The sequence below is a fragment of the Galeopterus variegatus genome, unplaced genomic scaffold (assembly GCF_000696425.1).
Source record: "Galeopterus variegatus unplaced genomic scaffold, G_variegatus-3.0.2 Scaffold1194, whole genome shotgun sequence".
Classification (NCBI taxonomy): domain Eukaryota; kingdom Metazoa; phylum Chordata; class Mammalia; order Dermoptera; family Cynocephalidae; genus Galeopterus; species Galeopterus variegatus.
Genome location: NW_007727305.1, coordinates 125851 through 141632, shown reverse-complemented (window position 1 = coordinate 141632; position 15782 = coordinate 125851). Strand labels below are relative to the sequence as shown.

The 15782-nt window shown below is 45.6% G+C and overlaps 1 protein-coding gene across 1 annotated transcript in view; it reads right to left on the bottom strand.

Moving 5' to 3' along the window:
- SFMBT2 (Scm-like with four mbt domains 2) overlaps window positions 1–15782 on the bottom strand; it is a gene marked incomplete at its 5' end in the record, with an annotated part of 147036 nt that overhangs the window by 7138 nt on the left and 124116 nt on the right. Inside the window, 4 exons of the mRNA XM_008575467.1 lie at window positions 868–996; window positions 1743–2003; window positions 2583–2749; window positions 6397–6572. Of these exons, the coding sequence (XP_008573689.1) occupies window positions 868–996; window positions 1743–2003; window positions 2583–2749; window positions 6397–6572 (733 nt within the window). The remainder of the gene's footprint in view (window positions 1–867; window positions 997–1742; window positions 2004–2582; window positions 2750–6396; window positions 6573–15782) is intronic.

Sequence of the window (15782 nt, the reverse complement as noted above, 5' to 3'; positions counted from 1 at the left end):
TGCATTAAATAAAACACAAGGGACAGAGACCTTCCCTGGGCAGGTCGAGTAGACACACTTTTCCCTATTTCTCCCACTCAGCTTAACAAAAACCCCTGCACGTTATAAAAAAAGCAAAACAGGAGAAGACACTGAGAGGTGGAGAGAAGAGAGCAGACCAGCCAGAGGCCTCGGGACCTGAGTTAGTGACATGGTGCTAGTTCTTTAGTGATTTTTGCTGCTGTTGTTTGCTTGTGTGCTTCAAGTAAACAAGATCTAGAGCCAAAGCAGCTTGCACCCTGGAACTGCCAAAAGGCCTGGAGAAAAGAGGCTCAACAGAAGCCTGCTCCCTCTGGCCAAAGGACCTGCAAAGGTGACAGAAAACTTGTGAACACTAACAGTGCTACTGCAGCCAAACACCATTGGGAAGACAGCCTGGCCCCACCCATGCCAGCCACAGACCTCCAGCCTAGCCAGGCTGCCACCGGGGCCCCTCAGGCCTCACAAGGTGGTATCTGAGAAGCCAAGGGGAGCCTGGACTCCCCCCTAACTTGACAGTAACAGACACCTCCACTCCCCACTGGGTGGTGTTAGAAGAGCCTAGTGGAGACCACCCCTCACCCTCACTCCCCATCATGGTGTGTAGGGGCCAGTGGGGACAGGAGGCAGGTTTTCTCATCCTCCCTGCTAGGAGGCTCTCAATGGGAGCCTCATAAGAATGGGTCTCCTGGACCTGCCCAGCAGCACAGAGGAGCCTCCATGCAGGTGTCAACTGCGGCCAGTGGGCACCTGGACCTCAACCTCCCCCTGGCAGTCACGAGGCAGTCAGCTAAGACAACCACTGAAGTCTCAAAGCACAAAGCAATAAATTGCCATGAACCCCCATACCTGCTCCTGAAAGATCTTGGCCAAGGGGGCGCAGTCGGTCAGCTTGATGAACCTGACCACATCGGTGACCGTCCACTCCAGCGGGTTGCTCTCCAGGACCAGTCTCTCCTCTTCCTCCTGCTTTGTGTCCTGCAGAGGAGTGCAGGCAGGAGGTCAGTGACCGCAGCCCTGCGCAGTCAGCTGGACCCAGAATAGTCTCAGTCTCTAGGGAATTTCTTAGCAACTTGTCTTGGTGACTACTTCACCTATAATGACTGTGTGCCTTTAGAGATAAGAAACAAATACACACACACAAGGCACAGAGACAGCCATTCCGCATCCCCAGCTCAGGCAATGCAGGGCCTGCTTCCTGATGTGGCATCACTGATCAGAGAGAAGGGGGAACACTAAGGGGCACAGCTGGGTGACACAAGAGAGTACCATCTGTTCCCCAGGGACTTTTGTGAAGATGGTGTCAACTACCTTTCTAGCTGGCTGCATACCACCTACAGTTTAGGGGAGATGTGGTACACTATTTTATACCACCGCCAAGGGGTCCTACACGGGGGGGTAGGGGGCAAACAAAATGTGAGTGCAGTGACGGAGACACAGAGATGGAATTTTGGAAACCCAGTGTTCAAAGGGAACTGGAAGACCTGACCCCTCCCTCATCTTGACAGAATCCCTGGCAGTGTTAATGCCGTCCAAAGAAAAGATGCTGTCACTGCCCTGAAACTCCATCCTGATGTTTACCGCTCTGCAACAGGTGACACCTCCCTTTGCCCCAGACTCCAGAACTATGCTAGAGCAGCTGCTGCTGTTTTTGACATTTTAAAGGGGTTTCCTCAAATAGCAGCCCTGAACTGTGAGGCGTGTTCTGCGAGCAGGCGCATCACCTCTGTCCCCTTGGGCCTGGCGGGTGGGCCCTTCTCTCCCTCCTCTGCCGAGGAGGTGGCCGTGGTACTGCGGCCCCTCCGCACCCTCTCCACAGGTGGCTGGCGTGCGGGCTCCGAGCTGCTCCTCAGGGTGACAGCCCTGCGGGGCCTGGCCGATGGCACCTCTGCGGACGAGGTGTCTGTCTGGTCGTCCCGGAGCTCAGAGCTAGTGTCCTCGCTCCCACTGTCATCCTCCATGGCGTCTGCATCCTCCTCACTTTCCTGGGAGGAAGAGATGCACTGAAGGTGGGCAGGCAGAAGGGGATCTGTGCAAACGGGACAGGGTGGCCAGCAATGACAGGCCAGGCTCTGATCCCAGCTCACCGTCCTCCCCAGGGCCACTGCTATGAGTCAAATGTATCCCCAAAAGTTCATGTATTGGAAACTTGATCTCTATTGTAGAAGTGCTAAGAGGGTGTGTTCCCTGGACCCTGGACTTCCCCACCTCCAAAATGTAAGAAATTAAATTATCCGGTTTTAGGAATTCTGTTATAAACAACAGAAACAGACTAAAACAGCTGCCCAGTGCAAACCACTCAGCAAGGTGTGTCCACTGGGTCCCTGAAGACTAATTCGATAGTCCCAAGGGTGGACCCAATGAGGCCCTTTTCCAGCCAAAGCAGCTGAACACGTTAACTCTGTTTTCAACAAGTAAGGAGGAGGCTGCATCTTATTTCGTGTTTCTAACTGTTCTGCAGCAAACTGCAGGTGCAGCCTTCGCAGTAAAGCAGTCATGTTTGTTAGCAAGGGCTAACAAACATCAAATCCAAATGTCAGAAGGTGCTTCTGAACAGAACATACCTCCCCGGAGCCTGCTGTACAGTCCATGGTGGAAGATCTCCGTTTCTTCTGCACAAAAATGGATTTTCGTCGTTTCCTTCGTCTGGCTGGTTTAGGGTGTCTGCTTTCAATGTTGCTTTCCCCAATTGGGGGCTTAATGATCTTCTTTCTCTTTCCATAATAATAGGCTACAGGGAGAAAGATGATTAGAAACTTTTTTGAGTAATCCTGAGAGAAGAGCTCCACAGAGAGAAAACATTTCTCCAATATGTCACATTTAGTTATGGGCTGAATGATGCCCCCCTCCAATTCCATATGTGGAAGCCCTAACCCCCAATGTGACTGAATTTGGGGATGGTATCTCCTTTAAGAAGGTAATGAAGGTTAAATGAAGTCATGGGCCCTAATCCAACAGTGGGCCCTAATCCAGTAAGACTAATACAGGAAGAAAGAGACACCAGGGATGGAAGCCCACAGAGAAAAGGCCATGTAAGCACACAGAGAAGGTGGCCATCTACAAGTCAGGAAGAGAGCCCTCACCAGAAACCAGCCCTGCCAACACCGTGCTCTTGGACGTCAGCCTCCAGAACTGTGAGAAACAAATGTCTGTTGTTTAAGTACTCCAATCTGTGGTATCTTGTTGTGGCAGCCCCAGCAGACATATACAGAAGGTGTCTGCAGTTCTTTTAGGAGTTTATCTGCCCGCTTTCCTGGCCCCAAACACTGCATACAGTGGTGGCAATTACTTCCACTGAAGTACTCTGACACCTGCTCCTAAGTCTGAATCTTGAACACTCAGTCAATAAACAAACACTCTGTGAACATCTGTCATGTCCCTGTCACAGTGGATTTCCCCCATCTCTTGATTTGACCAAGACAAACCAGTGATCCTGAGCACACAGGCCAAATTAGTGAAGCACCACTTTTCTTTTCAAGTAGTGTTCCTCTCTGTTACACCATTATATACTTTACTCTCTTCTTATTCAGTCGAGACTTTCATTACCTCTGAATTCTATAGCAGAGATAAATGTCTGTATCAACACTTAAGGGCATACTATGGATCGAATGTGTCCCCAAAAGTCCTTGTGTTGGAAACTTGATCCCCACTGTAGCAGTGTTAAGAGGGCAGAAGATCCAATTACATTATTTGAAAGGTGGGGCCTTTAAGAGGTGATTAGACTGTGAGGAGAGTGCCCTTGTGAATGGATTGATCCATTCATGGAGTAACAGGCTGATGGTTTAATAGGTGGTCATGGCCATGGTTCTGACAGCTTTATAAGGAGAATGACTGAGGAAGTTAGCTCTCTCTTGCTCAGTCCATTCTCGCCATATGATACTCTGGTCTCCACAGGACCCTGGAGAGCATTCCCACTAAGAAGAAGACCTTCACCAGAGGGACTTCCCGGACTTCAGACTTCACAGCCTCCTAAACTATAAGAAATAAGTTTTGCTTCTTTAGAAGTTACCCAGTTTCAGGTTTTCTCCTATAAGCAACAGAAATGGACTAATACAGGACATTAGTTCAAAAATTATTTACCCATTTTCAATAATAAATTAATTAATTATACACTAAATGTATAATCAACTAATTCAAACCACTACTAAGAATCCAGTACTCAATGACGACTGTGATCAAGATGACATACTCACTAACCAAAGGCTCAACTGTCCTACTATGTAACTCCATGATTCCATAAAAGAACCAAATGCAGCCAAGGAACCTCTATCCACAGAGTGAGCTGAGAGAAAATGTCATAAATGCACAGCTCCTGGTTTACAGTGGCCACCCCCACTTGCAGGGAAGCATGATTTCAGCACAGGCCCACAGAGACGTAGGACTAAGCTTCGTTATACAGAGAAGTCACCCAACCTTTCTGGACCTCAAGTTCTTTACTTGCAAAATGAGACCACGAGGACTAACTAATGTAGGTTTCCTTCATGACTAAAATTCTCTATTTCCTGCAACCTCTCACTCACATCTGGTCCCTAAAGATGACCTATAAAAACTGCCAAGAATCAACACAATAGCAAACCTGTAACTCACAGAAAGGACACCTGCCCTGGACAGCCCCTGTGCATCTCATCAGCCTCTGGAGGGGGCCTGACCACAGGGCAGCTTGGAACATCCCATGTCCAGTTCAACTGGGACCACATTCCTTGATGAGCACAAACAGACTGCTATGGAATGAACGTGGTTTCATGGTTATTTCCAGGTCCAGGTACAAATGAACAAGCATTTGTCTACACCCCAAAACCTGAGTGGGCGCGGCAGAGCTGGTGTCGTCTGGTTTTTCAGAAGCAGGCTGCTGGAGATCAGAACTGGTTCTACTGAATGCAACCCAAGGTCAGTACGTTTTTAGAGTGCTGGAATTAGACTGGGTGATCCCTGCCCTTACTGATCGCTCTTGATTCCACCAAAGTATTTTTTTGTCATCTTCTCACTGGAGCTTCAACTCTATTTTTAGCAACATTCATTGTTGGTTAACCCAAGGGATCTCAGGATTTTGAAGTTTTATAATACCAGATCCAGAAAAATCTTTAAGTTCATTTCAGTTGTGCTTGAGTTGAATTGTAAAAACCTGCTCTTTCCCTCCCATCTCCCATATCCTGGAAGAATAGAGAGGCCCATTTGTACAGTAAACAATCAAGGCCAAGTTCAGCCCGCAGTCAAATCCTTTTCTATTCAGGAGTAGCTGCTACCTCAGGGAAGCCCTCCCTGGCCGAAGGTAAGGTGATGAGGGAACAAGTTCTTCAGAGAGCAGGGGGCGTGCTGTACGAACACACCTGCGGTTCCTCCCCATGAGACTGTGTGTGCAGACTGGTGGGGCTCCACGTGACAGACGGCCCAGCTGACCCTTAACGGGAACGGAGAGGAAAGTCGACAGGTGTGTGAGTGCGTGCACATGTGTGTACACAGAGAGAGGAGGTAAAACAGAAGGCCAGTCACACCCTGAATACTGCTTCAGGTAGTTCGAGATTCCTGGCTCCAACACACAAGCTGACAAATGACAAGTGGCCGTGGCTCAGGGCACAGGCCCCATCACGGGGGTCACGTCATGCCCTGGCAGCTGGCTGGAACACAAGCTGGCAGAGCCAACCTGCCCCTCAGATTAGAGATAACCAAGGGGAGATGTGGAAAGCTCAGAAGGCCAGGACTGGAGAGAAACAGGGCTTGAGATATCTGAGGTGGGGGTGTCTGGGAGTGGCTAGCATGGGAGAAGGTGGTCATCAGAGCAGAGGGAGGGCAGGTCTGAGAGAGGTGGTCCACAAAGGCAGAGTCACCACAGGGATGGGACAGCAGGGGCACGTGCTCTGAGTGGGGCAAGTGGTAGAGAGACAAAGGCAGTGGGAACACAAAAAGCGATGGAAAGCAATGGCTGCTTCCAAACTTGCCAGTCACTCCCCTTGACAGAGTTTTGAGGAACGTGTGTAAGCGGGGAGAAGCATGTCATGACAAACAAGGAGGGGCCCCCATGTAAAGACGGGCCATGAGAGAAGCCTTACGATGTCCCAGCGCACGGCCCAGCAAGTGATTCAGGTTACTAAGCATTCCTTAATTAGCTTTTGAATCAATCGATCCACTGAAATTCATGATAGCCGACGCATTCCCATGTCTTTTCCAAGGCCTGCAGTGACAGAGCATCCTGTTTTAATCACCCCCATCCCTTCCTTACGCCAGGCCAAAAGCACAATGCATCTGCCAGAGTAGATCCTGAAGAACTCTTCCACAGCGATTCCTATGGAAAACTCCTCAAAAGGTTCAAATATGCACCACAGCACAACACACCACCCTGCAGGCCTGTGGACTAATGTTTTTCTTATCACGAGTACTCACTGTACTTGGTTTTGGTATGAACGGAGCAGTTCTCTGGGCAGTTTTCAGAAACCAGCACAGGACTGAACAAGTTTGGACAGCATTCCAGCTTGGCGCAGACCCGTCGGCAGAAATTTGCTACCTGGTCGGATGTCCGCACGATCTTGACCACAGCCCTGTATGTTTTGCCTCTGTACCTAGCAAACAAGGAAGGGGGAGCATTGTTAAGGCCAGGTTATTATTCAGACTATTCTGAACAGCATATTCCAAAAACAGCCACTTCAGCCCTGGGATAACAGGGCTAAATCAGAATACACAGCAATGAAGGCCCCCATCGGCATGTTCTCACTGTGCTATACAGAGTATCATACCAAAGATTAGTATCATGTGGTACATATCTAAGTGGCATGGTTCCCAAACTGAAGATGGTGAAATATAATGGATATTTTCCTGTGGCTATATTTCATTTTTGAAAAACATGAGCATATATGGGATTCTGATTCTGAAAGCCATACAAATCTTTGTCAAGAGTGCATATCATATTGTTGAAATGAGGACAATTTCCATTATTCATGAACAGCATCAGTGCTGAATGGTCACAGGTAAGCAAGGTCACATTAAAAGGAGAGAAACACAATGGATTCTATAATAAAAAAAAAAACCAACCCAAACTAGAAAACCCAAAACTAGAAAAGTGCAGAGCACTTATATGAGCCCAGCAGAAATAGTAAGGGCTCCTGCATCACAGTCATCAGCCCTGAACTGAAATGGTAAAGCCTTTATCTAACTTCTCTTTGCCCAGCAGGATAACCACTCTCTCCTCTAGGTTGGGACAGTGGCAGATGGCTCCGTGAACTACACTTGCTCCCAGAGAAGCCATCTGCTTTGCAGTACTTCCTGCCACGGTTTTGGTTTCCCCTCTACAAAGCAGTAAATCTAATCCTTTCTGAACGTGCACACTTTCAGCAATTTCTCAGGGACTCAACCCTTGATTGAGTGACCAAGAGCAGATGAGGTCATACTGCCCCCTGTACAGTTCAGAGAACAGGCACTGGAATCAAGTCTTTCATATGTAACTTTCTTTTAATAACTTACTAGACTGAGGTCTTTAGAAAGTTACAGTCTTGATTTGTATATTAGGAATAATAAAATGCATTTTTCTAGTTAAAAACGAAAAAATCAAAGCAGTAAATCTAACCAAGGAACAACATAGGAGACTTTCACTCTTATTATGGACTGACCTGTGTCCTCCCCACCCCCATTAATCTACTGAAGCCCTAACCCCCCATGTGACTGTAATTGGAGATTGGGGCCTTTCAATAGGTAATTAAGGGTAAATGATGTCATAAGGGTAGGCCCTAATCCAGTAGGACTGGTGGCCTTATAAGAGGAGGAAGAGACACCAGGGATGTGCACGCAGAGGAAAGACCATGTGAGGACACCGCAAGAGGGAGGCCAGGAGAAACTAATCCCGGAACATTGATCTGGGAGTTCCAGCCTCCAGAGCTGTGAGAACACTGACGTCTGTTGCTTAAGTCCCCCAGCCTGTGCAATTTTGTTATGGCTGCTAGAGCTGACAAATCTCAAGGGGGAAAGGGAGGGACAAAGACGGGGACCCCAAGACCATCTGTTGACACCTCACCCCCAACCCCCAAAGGCACTTCTCCTGACCACGCTGTTGCCTGCTGTGCATTTCCCCTCTTGTGGTTTGTTTTCTAACAATTCTCTGAGGTCATCCTTAAGAGTTTTTCTCTGTATTTAGGGGAAGACTAGTCTAGACTAAGGGCACTGAAGCTTTCCCCAAAACTTTTTGAATGCACCTGAAAAATGAGACCTGGAAATTCAAACACCTTTTGTATGTATCCATAATGAACTGATTTTATGGTATGGGAATCCTAAAAATACAACTAACATTTGCACAGAGATGGCCACTTTACTGCCATGGTACTTAAATATTAATTATCTCTTATATCTTCCCCTTGGCCTGGTAACAACAGAAGAAAGTGAAATATTGCTTCCCATAAGCATAACTATTTAGCAAAAAGTGAAAATTAAGCCCCCTTCCTCCCTCCCCCATCCATTAAGAGGACAAGGAATTTAGAGGGAGGATGCATCCAGAATCTACATACAGTCATTTGTTGCTTTTACTTTTGGGGAAAAAACTCTCTCCTCCCCAAGAAAAACTACATGTAATGAAGGCACCAACATAAAACTAGCAAGCAGATCTACTGGAAAGCCAATTGTGTGGGTTCTTGTAAAAATAGGTACTGAAGCCCTTATCCAAATATTTATGGTAATATGATATAAGTAATTCCTGGCTGGAAACATGAGCACTTGGAAATAAGTTTCAACCACCTTTCAATACATTTTGAGACACAGTAGTGATAAACTTTCAGTTGGCAACAGATCACAGGTCTTTCTTTAGTTCGCATCCCACTAAACTTCGAGGCCACTCAAATGTGAACCCATCAAAATAGCTGTGCCTCGATGGGCACCCTTTTTTCAAGTTGAAATCTTGACTGACGATTTTGCAGAAAAGCAGCATGCAGTGGTAGCTTTGGCAGATAACACTTGTGTTTGTTTTTGGGAAACCAACCAAAGTAAGAGAAATGAACTTCCAAGGTAAACAGACATTGCCGACCAGCGAGGGAGGACCTGAAACCTTGGCCTAACCTGCTCTTTTGCACACTCTTGTGTCCAGGTCTCCAACAGTCCACTCCAGAACACAACAGGAATGTCAGGCAATGAATTCATAAAAATATGAGAATGAACTAAGGAGACCACCACTTTTGGAATTTGCAAACAAAACACTGACTTCAAAACCTTGATCATCTGGTTCACAAAGAATAATGCAATGATAGAAGTAAACAGAAAAAACTGCCACTGAGTATATTTTAACTTTTTTTTTAATGTCTTTCTGGAGACGGGAAAAATGTTTCTTCTAATAAATCATTTTTATAGTTATCAACAGCAAAAAAAAAAAAAAGAATTCTAACTTGAAAAAGAATGTACGTTATATTTATTCACTGGTCTTTCATATCCTAGTCACTCTGGATTCCTTTCTCTTCAGTTTCTCTGATGTGCCAAGCTCAACTTTCTGTGTAGTAAAACCTAAAAAGCAATCTTTTGTAGATAACATCATGCTTTAAATTCTACAGCCTGTTGATTTCTGTAGGACCTCCACCGACCCTACATGGAGAAACTTCCCTCTCTAGGACTCGCTTTTGGGTGTTTCTTGCTTACTGTTTTTGTTGTGCAACAAATAAAACGCAACTCTGTGGACATGGACTATCCCTCATGCTGGGGGAAATGTAGAATAAAGATATTTGACAGGTACATTTTCTCTTGCAGTTTTAGCCACTATGTGTTTGGTGGTCCTAGGGCTCTGTTCAAAAGGGTTCGATACTGAGGTTCTTAAAGTCTCTTATAAAAATAAAAAAGACACAAAAAAGCAGGAGAAATGTGAAAAACAGGTCAGACATCCAACTGTGGAAGGAGAGCTCAAAGACAAGATACTTATGTGTCCCAAACCCCCACATTACAAAGCCCACACGTATAGTGACACTTCAGAGGGAGGCACGGAGAAGGGAGAAGTTGCTCATGGGAAATGGGAAAAGGACAGCTTTATCTTTTCTTGCTAGTTTGGGAGGATTCAGTGGAAGCAAGTGTCTTCAGGAGACCTTCGACAACGAGGAACAGACTGTGCACGTGCATGCAAATAGGAACTGCAGCAGAGCTTACAGAGGGTGTCTCCTTTCCTCCTCCCTGCCTTTCCTCAACGTTTCCCTCTAGAAGCCATGCTAGGGTGGGGGGACTGAGCACTGCTGGGGGGATCCACCACATTCGGCTGGGACCCATTCACAGAAAGACCTGCCACCCCGGCTGCTGGGAGGACTGCTGGCAGACAGCCTTCAGTAGCAGTCCCATAAGGCTTTGCAAAAAGCTGCCTTGCGCCCTGCTTTTCCCAGGATGGCCCTGGGACTGACAGTGGACGAGGTGAAAAGACCTGGCCACCTGAGCGTCAGGCTTCATCATGGGTGATCCCCGACTGCCCAATCCTGCTGCCGTCCCTCCCTCCCAAAGGTGTTGGTCCCATGGGCCCCCCTTACTGAAGTCCGTCAGGGAGGAAGCACAACAAGCATGGTGGAGGGGGCCATGGGGCCAGATCAAATAAACCAATAAGCCAAAGAGAGATGGCATGAGCCAACCTTCTGCTGTCAGAGAGGGGTATTGCAAATGGAAGAAAGGAAAAAGGTAGGGTGGACCCTGGGGTGCAGGACTGGAACTCAGCCTGGATGCAACCAGGTGTGAGCATTAGAGGGTTAACACGCAGGCCTTCAAAAAGCCTGACAGCAAGGCTGGCTTTGGCTGGCATCTGGGAACGTGGATTTTGGAAGTGCTGAGAGAGATTTACTGTGACTACACTGCTTGTGCAAACCATGTGGTCTTCGCCGAACAACTGCTTTCCCTCTGGAATTTGGTACCTGCTAGGCAGAGCAGCCAGCCCCCAATTACAATCCTGGGCAGAAACATCACACATGTGCTGCGGCATTTTTGTTGCTGGGGGAAAAGTATGTTCCATGTGACCCCTCACGGGAGAGACAGCATGTAAGGAAGCTGCACACTGCGCCTCTTCCAGACTCAGCCTGTGTTTATTTTCCTTATGATCTCACTGCATTGCTGCAATAATCTTAGCCATGAGTACAGCTATATGCCGAGTCACATGAGTCCTTGTAGCACATCTCTAAACGGGTGGTCCTGGGAACTCCCCACCCAACAGTTATAGAAATAAATATAAATGCAAGTGTGTTTGCATATATGCCTACATAGACACACATGCATGTGTATACATACAGGGAGACCCCCACACACAAACACCGAGCTGTGCCCACCGAGTGGCAGGAGTGACCTCCCAACAGCAGTGAGCACACCTCATGGCAGGTCTAATCTCTAAATACCATTTTCTACTTAGAAAAAAATTCCCACCACAAAATGACAAGAAACAAATGACGGTTCCCTGGAGAAATAGCTAATGCCAGGCCTGGGTCTGGAAAGGCAGAGTCAGCAGCAAGAAGACCACAACCTTTCTCCTGTGATATTCTTGCTGAAGGGGCACGTGCTGAATCCAGCACAGGAATCAAAAACACAAAACCAAGTGGCATTCTATACAAGAAGTGCCCCATAGTCTTCAAAGGCGTCAAGGTCAGGAAAGTCAAAAAAAAGTGTGAGCCCATGTCCCCGAAGGAAGGATACTAAAGAGACAGGCAACATGTGTTAGTCCGTGTCTGCTGCTGACAATGAAATACCTGAAACTGGGAATAGAAGCCACCTCCCCTGCTGGACGTCTCCCTTCTCCAAATAGAATTTATTTCTTACAGTTTCAGAGACTGGCAAGTCCAAAGTCCAGGGAACACATTTGGTGAGGGGCTTCTTCCTGGTGGGGTGACTCTATAGCAACTCAGGGTATAACACAGTAAGAACAGGCTGAGCAAGAGAGAACTAACCTGCTCACTTGCTCTCCTTATAAACCATCAGAACCACACCCATGACAACCCATTAAACCATCAACCCATTACTCCACAAATAGATCTATCTATTCACTAGGGCAAGATCCTCACAATCTGATCACATCTTAAGGACCCAACCTTTCAATTTACATAACATGNTCCCAACAGCAGTGAGCACACCTCATGGCAGGTCTAATCTCTAAATACCATTTTCTACTTAAAAAAAAATTCCCACCACAAAATGACAAGAAACAAATGATGGTTCCCTGGAGAAATAGCTAATGCCAGGCCTGGGTCTGGAAAGGCAGAGTCAGCAGCAAGAAGACCACAACCTTTCTCCTGTGATATTCTTGCTGAAGGGGCACGTGCTGAATCCAGCACAGGAATCAAAAACACAAAACCAAGTGGCATTCTATACAAGAAGTGCCCCATAGTCTTCAAAGGCGTCAAGGTCAGGAAAGTCAAAAAAAAGTGTGAGCCCCTGTCCCCGAAGGAAGGATACTAAAGAGACAGGCAACATTTGTTAGTCCGTGTCTGCTGCTGACAATGAAATACCTGAAACTGGGTAATTTATATAGAAATAGAATTTATTTCTTACAGTTTCAGAGACTGGCAAGTCCAAAGTCCAGGGAACACATTTGGTGAGGGGCTTCTTCCTGGTGGGGTGACTCTATAGCAACTCAGGGTATAACACAGTAAGAATAGGCTGAGCAAGAGAGAACTAACCTGCTCACTCACTCTCCTTATAAACCATCAGAACCACACCCATGACAACCCATTAAACCATCAACCCATTACTCCACAAATAGATCTATCTATTCACTAAGGCAAGATCCTCACAATCTGATCACATCTTAAGGACCCAACCTTTCAATTTACATAACATGATTTCTCACCCTCTTAACACTGTTACATGGAGGTCAAGTTTCCAATACATGAACTTCTGGGGGACACATTTAACCCAAAGCATAACCCCTGTAATGCCTGATTCTGGGCTGGATGCTTTTGCCATAAAGGATAATACTGGGATAACAGGTAAATTTGAGTGGAATCTGAAGATTCAAGGATTTGATGGTGGTAATGTATCAATACTAATTTTCCATTTGTGATCACGTAGGAGAATGTCTTTGCTTGCAGGAAATACACAATTAAGTATTTGGGGGTGATGGGCACCATGCCCACAGCTTATTCTCAGATCGATCAGGAGAAAGAACAGTACCCTTATTCTACACTTGCAATTTTCCTGTAAGTTTGAGATTGTTTCAAAACAAACAATTAAAAAGAAATAATATAAATACATGTAGTTACATAATGACTCAAAGTATATTAAGCTTACTATATAATTTCCATCAAATGAGTATTTTTTGAGTGCTACTGGTTTAAGACATGCATCCACTTTCAACTATTATCAAAATGTTCAGAGTAAACTGCTTGAAATATCCAACTCCAGCCTGAACCAATCAACCGGCTTGTTTTGGAGTTGGTCAACAAATTAGGAAAACTGTTCAAACAACTTTTTTTCAAAGACATACTAAACAGGTAAGGATACTGGCCTACAGAAACATAGAGGCAAAAGTCCACTCTAAGAGTGTACCAAAGGCTGAGGTGTGATGGTGCAGCTGCATTTATGGAATACTGTAATTCATATTTCCTCAAGGACACTACATCATTGGTCATTTGATCCTTATCCAATTACCTAAGGGGGAATGGACAGAGCTTTGAGCTCTGCATGACAGACAGACAGTGGGTGGGGGAGGGGACAGAAGGCCTGTTCATTATCACACAGGACATCTGGGGGAAGATCCAAAGCCACAATTAGGGTCTCCTCTGCTCTATTTTACCAAAAGTGAAACAAAGAATCTGCTTTGCAGTTTCACCTGTCATAGAAGGCTCACAATACACGGTGACATAGTGTTGCAGGCAGGATATGTAAAGACAACAGCCAAAAAGCATGGGATAATAATACCTTTCACTTTACACCCACGCCGTGAGCTCTAAAGGAAAAACACTATCATTTATTGCTTGGCCCAGCAAGGCCATTGTAAGCACTGAGATAAAATTCTGAAGCATGTTTTACAAGTAGTGAGAAGAAAAAGTAAGAGGAACATATTAAAAGAGACAGTCAAGCTGGTCCACAATAGAAACTCCCTGGCGTGATAAATCATCTCACAAGGGAGAGAAATAAAAGAAGTAAAAGATCACAGGGGTGGATGTGATGAACAGCATGCATAAATACACTGTTTTCTCTCTCGCTGACCTGTCATTTGTCAGCTTAATTTGCAGGCACCCTGTCACAGAACCTAAGAGTGTAGAGAAAAGGTTTTTCCTCCCAAACAACAGTAAGGAAGTGTACGTGGCCTTCCAATTTCTTCCTCCTAACCAAAACAGGGCTTTATTTCCACGTGGGAGAGCCTATGGCACAACAGGACAGAGGAACACAGAGCAGCAAGAATGCTGGACAAATGATCTCTCCTTCATTAGTTATAAGTTGAGAGAAATCAAAACGGATCTTGAGTCAAAAAGAAATACAAGCTGAAAAAAACAACACTTGCATAACAACCCATTCATGACGATCAGCACAGGCCAAGTGCAGTAACTTCAGTGTGGCCTAGGTTCTGTCATTCATCTCAAAATGACCCTGATCAAGACATTTGAACAAAATCTTGTCAGGTTGTAGGAGCGGAGGACAAGGTTCCAGTTCTTCTAGCTGAATCCACACCCTCAAATACAGAAGGAAGGATTAAAAGGAAAAAGGAAAAGATGGTAACTGCTAACCCTGTAGAAATAGGGAGGCTCTGCACGTGGTAAGAACATTACTCTTCTCATCAGCAGTGGTAACGCACGGTTCTGATTTCCTTCAAAACGAGCCGTTTATCTCACTGCTCTCAGCTTACGCTTCAGACACTGGGGTCAGTATAAGCGTTCACCAATTTTCAGTCTCAGATACTTAAGTCCCTCCTCAGAAATCTCTTCCTTCTTGCTTTCTGCATTTCAAATAATGGAAACTCTGTGTAGTAAGTGGGGGGTATGTGTTTATTTGAGGAAAGAATTTCTAATTCAGAATGCCTCAAACTGGTCTGTGTCTGAAGCAGAAACACCACGCCATAACCTGAATTTAAGAGCACACACGCAGAAATGCAGCCTTCTCTTTGATCAGACTGGTTCATCTGCTTTCTGAATGAAAATTTCACCACACACATTTTCAGAAAAGCAAACTGCACACGTCTGAGCAAGGTAAACAAAAACAGATGAGTGCACAAACAAAATACTTTCCAGTGAAAAGTCTCTCGTTGGGAATCCTTTTTCACATAAATCACGTCATAGCCAAATATTACATCTTACTATTCATAAACTGTAGGCTTGAGTAAAAGGCCAAAAAAACAGTCAAGTAAATTAAAGCACATACAAAATTAGCCATTACTTATCAAAAAGAAACCAAAATATTTTCCCAGAGTTGAGCACGACCCACCTAACGGTAAAGATGTGCCTTGCCTCTGCCAAGAGACAGCAAAGTCTAATTCACTTAATATTATAGCAGGATATTTCCTCTTTAAATATTCTTAACAACTGCAACAAAGGACTGGAAAAACTATTAAGCCTCCACCTGGCTTTTATAAAGATTATCACGAAAACCATTCAGAGAAGAGTTAACACAGTCTTTTTTTTCTTCCCAAGAAGATTCTACAACATGTTGAAAAACATATTTAAATGTCTCTACATGCACAGAGTTCAAGGATCTTTTTCATCCCTGTAAGGTATAGCCTAAATTCCTCCTCCTGAAATTCAAAATAATGTCCATCCATGTAGTATTCTTACATTCATCAGAAAGATACAAATTTTGGGCTGGCCCGGTGGCGCACTGCTACAGTGCGCTGCTTGGGAGCGCAGTGGCGCTCCCGC